Source organism: Haemorhous mexicanus, chromosome Z (assembly GCF_027477595.1).
Source record: "Haemorhous mexicanus isolate bHaeMex1 chromosome Z, bHaeMex1.pri, whole genome shotgun sequence".
Classification (NCBI taxonomy): domain Eukaryota; kingdom Metazoa; phylum Chordata; class Aves; order Passeriformes; family Fringillidae; genus Haemorhous; species Haemorhous mexicanus.
In genome coordinates this window covers 55,607,184-55,613,225 of record NC_082381.1, presented here as the reverse complement: position 1 = coordinate 55,613,225, position 6,042 = coordinate 55,607,184, and the positions used below count along the sequence as shown (strand labels likewise).

The 6,042-nt window shown below is 44.0% G+C and overlaps 1 protein-coding gene across 1 annotated transcript; it reads right to left on the bottom strand.

The window, feature by feature from the left end:
- Positions 1–980: 980 nt before the first annotated feature.
- Positions 981–5,682, bottom strand: RPS6 (ribosomal protein S6). Its single transcript, XM_059873306.1, has 6 exons — positions 5,575–5,682; positions 4,865–4,996; positions 3,778–3,988; positions 3,260–3,406; positions 1,975–2,132; positions 981–1,146 (listed from the first exon to the last, which is right to left on the bottom strand). The coding sequence occupies exons 1-6, from the start codon at positions 5,578–5,580 to the stop codon at positions 1,051–1,053; spliced, it is 750 nt and encodes a 249-aa protein (XP_059729289.1). The 5' UTR covers positions 5,581–5,682; the 3' UTR covers positions 981–1,050.
- Between the last annotated feature and the right edge of the window lie 360 nt (positions 5,683–6,042).

Here is a 6,042-nt window from a genome sequence, read left to right as displayed (position 1 = left end):
AAGCTTGGTAACTGCTTTAGCCAAGTCTCTTGGTCCAAGGTTCCAGTGTACCTAAGTGCTTCATGGCAAATTCTGTCCTTGTCAGAGATGGGTATCCCATTATCCTAACATAAATTTAAAGTTCAAGGACCACATATTTGATCCTTCCATGCCTCTCATGAACTGGCAGCAGATCTTGTCTTCTGCAACTTCTGATTTTTCAGTCTAAATTTTTTATTGATGCATTAAAATCTGCTTCTGGTCGTGAGGCCTTAAATCTGAAGAGCCTTGCCACACACACAAAATAAAAACCTTCCCAACTTCTTAGGTTGTAACGAAGTTTAATTTTCTAGAAACAGAAGCACCTATCTTAACAAAAATAGAAGTGGATCCAAATTACTATTTAAAGAAGACAATTTATTTAGCTGCAGACCATTTTAACATATAACACATGTATTTTTAACTCTGAGTCAAATTCCTTTTATCCTCACCTGGTATATACTGAATACTTTAAGGCTACTGAAGTTTCTAATCCCCAAGGCAAATTTTCTCAAACCTTTAAAAGGTGCCTTCTCATACTCAGTACCAATTTCAAGAACAGAATGCTCCAATATCTACAGAATCACAAGCAGCTCACGTTTGCAGTAAGCCAAAAGGATCACCAAGAGGACCACCAGGGCTCCTTAAAGGACTACCCACCGTTTAAGCTTTTGACTATGAGCATCATCCAGATATTCCCAGAACTCTGGCAGGTTTGTGGCCATTTCCTGGGGAACCAGTTCCAGTGAGCATCTGAACTGCACTTAATTATGCCAAGAATCAGCTTAAGGTTTAAAGTTTTACCAATATTATACTCAGTATCAAAGTGAGTGACACAATCTTTTCATAAGAGAACTGCATCAAGATAATGATTTGTGGTTCTATTTGGTGTGCATGATGCAGTAGTCTGAACTCCCGTTTAAGAAACTGCCAGTAACAACATGCACTACAAAGTCTCATACTGAAAGTTCACAACCAAAGGAGTTTATTGGTTATTAAATGTAAGTCTTTTTAGTACTGGGCAAAACATCTTTACTTCTGACTTGATTCAGACTTGGATGTAGAAGCTCTCAAAGAAGAAAGCCTGCGCCTCTTGGCAATCTGCTCCTGGCGTTTCTCCTTGGCTTCCTGAAAGGCATTAAGTATGGAGATGTTACATATCAGAGCACTTCAAAACATATACCAAGAACAAACTAGGGAAAATGCAGCTTGAAGGAATCAATTCTGTAACTCAACAGCATAAAATAATTTCCCTTCTACAGCTCAGAAGAATTCTGCAATTATCCAAACCAGCACAGACCTGTGTCTGCAGCACAGACCTGTGTTTGCATACTGTCTTTGCACAGTATGCAAACACCCAAAACTATGTTACACTGCACACCAAAAGATGTCACTATGCACACCCAGAATTTTAGTTAAGAAACCAATGTAGAGTTTTCAATACACCAAAGGTGCAGCTCTCTGTTTCTATCTGAAAGTAATGAACTGTGCCAAATATTCCAACTGTACTACTTTCAGTACTACTTCAGCAGTCACTGCAGTTTTAGGATCAAACACTGGCTAACAAATACCTTTTTGCTAGCTTATCCTCCATCAAGATCAACTGCAGAATCTAATTTCTCCACACTATCGCTCAAATGCTTGGCCAACTTGAAGTTAAACCAGAATTCCTTTGAACTAAAATAGCTATGGAAAAAAAATATCTTTGGAGGCTGTAACTGTTTATTTCCTTCAAAAAAGGCATTCAAATTAGTAATCTTGGTTAATTTGTTTTCTATGACAGAAACAGAAGAAATATTCAAAAACCCAAACTGACCATCTGTGTTTATACTCTTATTTGGGCACTTATATTCAAAATGAGCAGGTACAGAGCAGCCGTAGGCATAGGGCTAGTTTAGCAAATCCCTTGATTCTGGAGCCATATTCCATACAGCTGAGCTAGAATGGCAAATGTACCTTCATCCTCTTGGCCAACAGCTTCGCATACTCTGCAGCTTCCTCCTTGTTCTTCTGAGTGCGCTGCTTCTTCAGGGCGATACGCCTGCGCTTATGCTGCAGCACTCTGGGAGTCACCAGTCGCTGGATCTTGGGAGCCTTCGTTCTGGGCTTCTTGCCTAAAAATCACTATGGATCAGTGGAAGTGGTACAGCACCTTCCAAAGAGGCCACAGGCATCATCCAGCCAACCTCAGAGTAAGTTTGATTTACTATTACAGTAACAGTATTTAGCATACTACATATTACAGCAACTATACAGAGTTCAACATCTTCACAAATTTTAAAGGAAATATCAATTATGACCACACACAGCATTAACAATATACTGTCTTAATGCTCATGACTTGTTATTAGAAATGAAGTGAGAATTCCTATCTTCCAAGCAGACCTGTCTCCTTTAACTCCCCCCAAGACCTGGATTTTTTAACAGTAAAGGAATCCATTATATAGCTTTCAGAACAAGCCACTGTTTCCAGCACTAAAAAGACATATACAATTTTACTTAGGTTTGACATAGCTTATCCCAAAAAACAGATTAACTGCCCACAATGGGCACTACCACACACATCTGTAAAATATAATTTCACTAAGCAATCCTGAGAGACTTTAACAGTCATACACCAGTCTGATATCCACCAGGATCATATTCTTGAAGAATATGAGAAAACCATTTCCTATCATGTGTTCCTTTCCCCCACAAGCTTTGACAGTGTTTAAGTCTAATCACATTCTTCTAAAAATCCACTTTTATCCCCCCTGATCAAAAGCAAAAAATCCCAAAATTAAAATCTTGCACCGCAATAGAGGCAGTAAGAAAAGCAGCGCCCTGCCAGTAAGACCTCATTTCAAACTGCCTGCCATAAGCAGGGGGGAAAAAAACCCTTAGCATTTTTTCTATACACTGCCTTCCCCCACCCCATTAGAGTTTAAACAACATTCCACCTTGTATTTAACTTTGTTTCATTAGCAACTACTTCTGGGTTATTATTAGAAACACTAGTAAAAATTACTCCAGATTCTATCAAACTTTCAAGAACAAACTGTGACAAACCATGGCAGAGGGGGGAAGGAAATGAGGCAACCAAGAAACTCTACTTTCCACAAGTTGTGGTTGACAAAGCTTAAATACAGTGAGTGTCAACTTCCCAGACACACTACTAACTGTGCTTTGTCCAGTGCAGTAGGCTGGACACCTCAGCAGTAATGACAGAAACCTGAAGAGCTGTACTACTGGGAGTTCTTACCCTCTTTGTTCAGAGGCTTCCTCACAACATACTGGCGAACATCATCTTCCTTAGAGAGGTTGAACAGCTTGCGGATCCTGGAGGCTCTCTTGGGACCAAGGCGACGGGGCACAGTTGTGTCCGTCAGCCCAGGAATGTCCTTCTCACCTTTGGGAATGTAAGTTTAAACACGACAACTTCTACACTACTGAGCACCGGGTTCAGCAGCAAAACCTCAAGTTTAAAATACACAATAATTCACAGTAATGCTACGTAATCTTTAGGGTTCAGCTGTCAATAGCACCACCCCAGCCACCCTTGGGTGCTTTGACATAATCAGACTGCTGCAGCAACAAGTGTTTCAGTAACTACTTTTAGCATTACAAGAATGCAATGCTCAGAGGACTCCTAAGACACATTCACACACTGAAACTGGGACTGCCATTTCCATTCCACACAACTTAACAACCACTATCAGGCAGGCTCCTTCAAGGTGCCTCTCTCTACCTATTTATTGGCTGTTTCACTGAGACTCTTACCCTTTTTCACTATGACCAAGTTCAGGACACTCAAGTTTGCATCAACGATGCAGCCACGGACTGACTTGCGCTTTCTCTCTCCAGTTCTCCTGGGGCGATAGCAGGAATGGCCCTTGCTGAGCAGAAGGCGGACACGTCCGTGAGTCAGGACACCCTGCTTCATGGGGAAGCCTTGCTTGTCATTGCCACCACTTATCCGGACAACGTATCCCTATGAAAACAGAAATACTTCTGAGTTACTCACATCTTTCTTTCTTTAAGTAGTAGATGCCACAAGAGACTGCACGGAACAACGGAACAGCATGTCCACGATTCAGCCTAAGTCACTGTTACTGGCAGTGCTAATAACTTTAAAAAACACCTTTGGAACACATCAGCAATTTTACTTAAGAAATGTAAAAAACACCTCTGTATACCAGAATTTACAGTTAGTGTGATTCATATCCCTTTGAAGTTTTGTTGGAAAGTAACAGCGCAAAACCTCTTACCATTACTGTCTACCTTTTCTGCAATTGTAAGCTTAATTAAAGACAGTTATCTTCATAAACTGGAAATATGCACAGAACACAGGAGTGTCTAGAGTAGTGATAAACAGAAAAAAGGGTCTGATCACTTTCCTTTTGAAGATGGCAGCAGAAAAGATCATATTTCTCAAATTCAGCTGCATGGTCCATATTAACACTAACTATTCCAAGCCCATCCACAAGGCCAAACATGTTTTTTCCCCATACAATAGCAGCAGCTGAAACAAAGTCAATTTTGCACAATCAGCAGTTTTATACTAAAGATTTAAGCTGTCCTGAACTCCAAGAGACAGCACTCAAATTAAGAACAATAAGCTATTGTGAAGGGGAGCAAGAAACTCTAAACACAGGGCTTTAAAGAGCAAACTCAACCCCACTCAGGTAAAGTACTGAAAGAGGCTAGCCTAACCAGTAAGGTTAGTACATACATGGCAAGAGAACCTCTTATCTTGACCACCAAATGCACACCATACAAGCACTATAGCTGACTAGTGCATGCTAGAGAAATTTCGTACTTTAGGGTCCTCAAATACAACCCTTACAAATTCTTCCACACTACTTACCTTCCACTCCTCACCAAGGGAATCAGCCAGCACCTCCGTGGCCATTCGTTTTTCATAAAAGGTCCTGAGCTTACGCTCATCGTCTACTTCAATGAGCTTTTGGCAGCCAGTAGCCGGAAAAGAGATATTGAGCTAACAAAGGAAAAAGAAAAAAAAAAAAGGAAAAAAAAATCTGGTTGAAACTTCTGAAGAAAGATTTTAACAAAAAATTAGATTTTACCTGATGGTTTGAGCTTGGCTTTTCAAAGGTGGGATTCTACAGCAGCTTACACAAAAGCTCACCATAAAAACCTGTCAAAATACCTGTCACGAAAACACTTGGGAGAGCCAAGGTAAGGAGATCCATGTTCGGCCGCACTGCTCTGTACAACTCCTTCAGTCGCACAGAAAACTTATTTTCTTTCACTCAGAGATCGATCAGAGAATGCGAGCAGCGGAAACCTGTGCTCTCCTCTTCCTACAAACCCCTCACAGCACAAGCGGCTGCTCCGGAAGCCCGGCCCTCCGCAACCCCGCGGCAGCAGAGCCCCGGCCGAGGAAATGGGGCCCGCAAGCAATCCACTCCCATCCGCCCCGCAGCTGCGCTCCATCCCCGCCGCCAGGGACTATCGCCCACCAAGAGCGACTCTGCGGGCAGCGCCGTCACCATTTACGGCGGGGGAGCCCAAGCCCCCCTACCCGATCACGGCCCGGGCCGGGCACGGCCTCACCTTCATCCTGCTCACGTCTCGATGCCACGGGAAAAGGCCGCACTTCCGCCCGCAGTTCTTACATACGCACAGAAACTCTCGCGAGAGCAGTACAACCCCGCGCCCCACGTGACCGGAGCTGCCCAATGCCCTGCGAGGCTTTTACGACGAGGGGCGGGGCCGGGAGGGGCGGTCGGGCCAGGCCCCGGCCTTCCCGCGCGCTCGGCTGCGGGCCATTGGCTCCTGCCCGGGGCTGGCCCGGTCCTGTCAGCGGCCCCTTGAGGCGCCGCTCGCCAGGGAGAAAGTGTTCCTTAGGAACGGCCAGTGGAACAGCACGCAAGCGCTCCGGGGCTGAGAGCACTGGCACCTGTAAAAAGGAGCGCCATCAATACGCGACGCAGTGGCTTTCAGGGGAAGGCGCGTGGTTTGCGCGGTATGAGCGCCTCCCGCGGAGATGGGCTTCCCGGTTCCCTGCCGGCGCCGTGTCCT

Coding starts and splice junctions, on each gene's coding strand:
- RPS6 (XM_059873306.1), bottom strand. Junction 3,989..4,864: donor CCCTTGGTGAGGAGTGGAAG/GTAAGTAGTGTG, acceptor CTGTTTTCATAG/GGATACGTTGTCCGGATAAG. Junction 1,147..1,974: donor TGTTGGCCAAGAGGATGAAG/GTACATTTGCCA, acceptor AATGCCTTTCAG/GAAGCCAAGGAGAAACGCCA.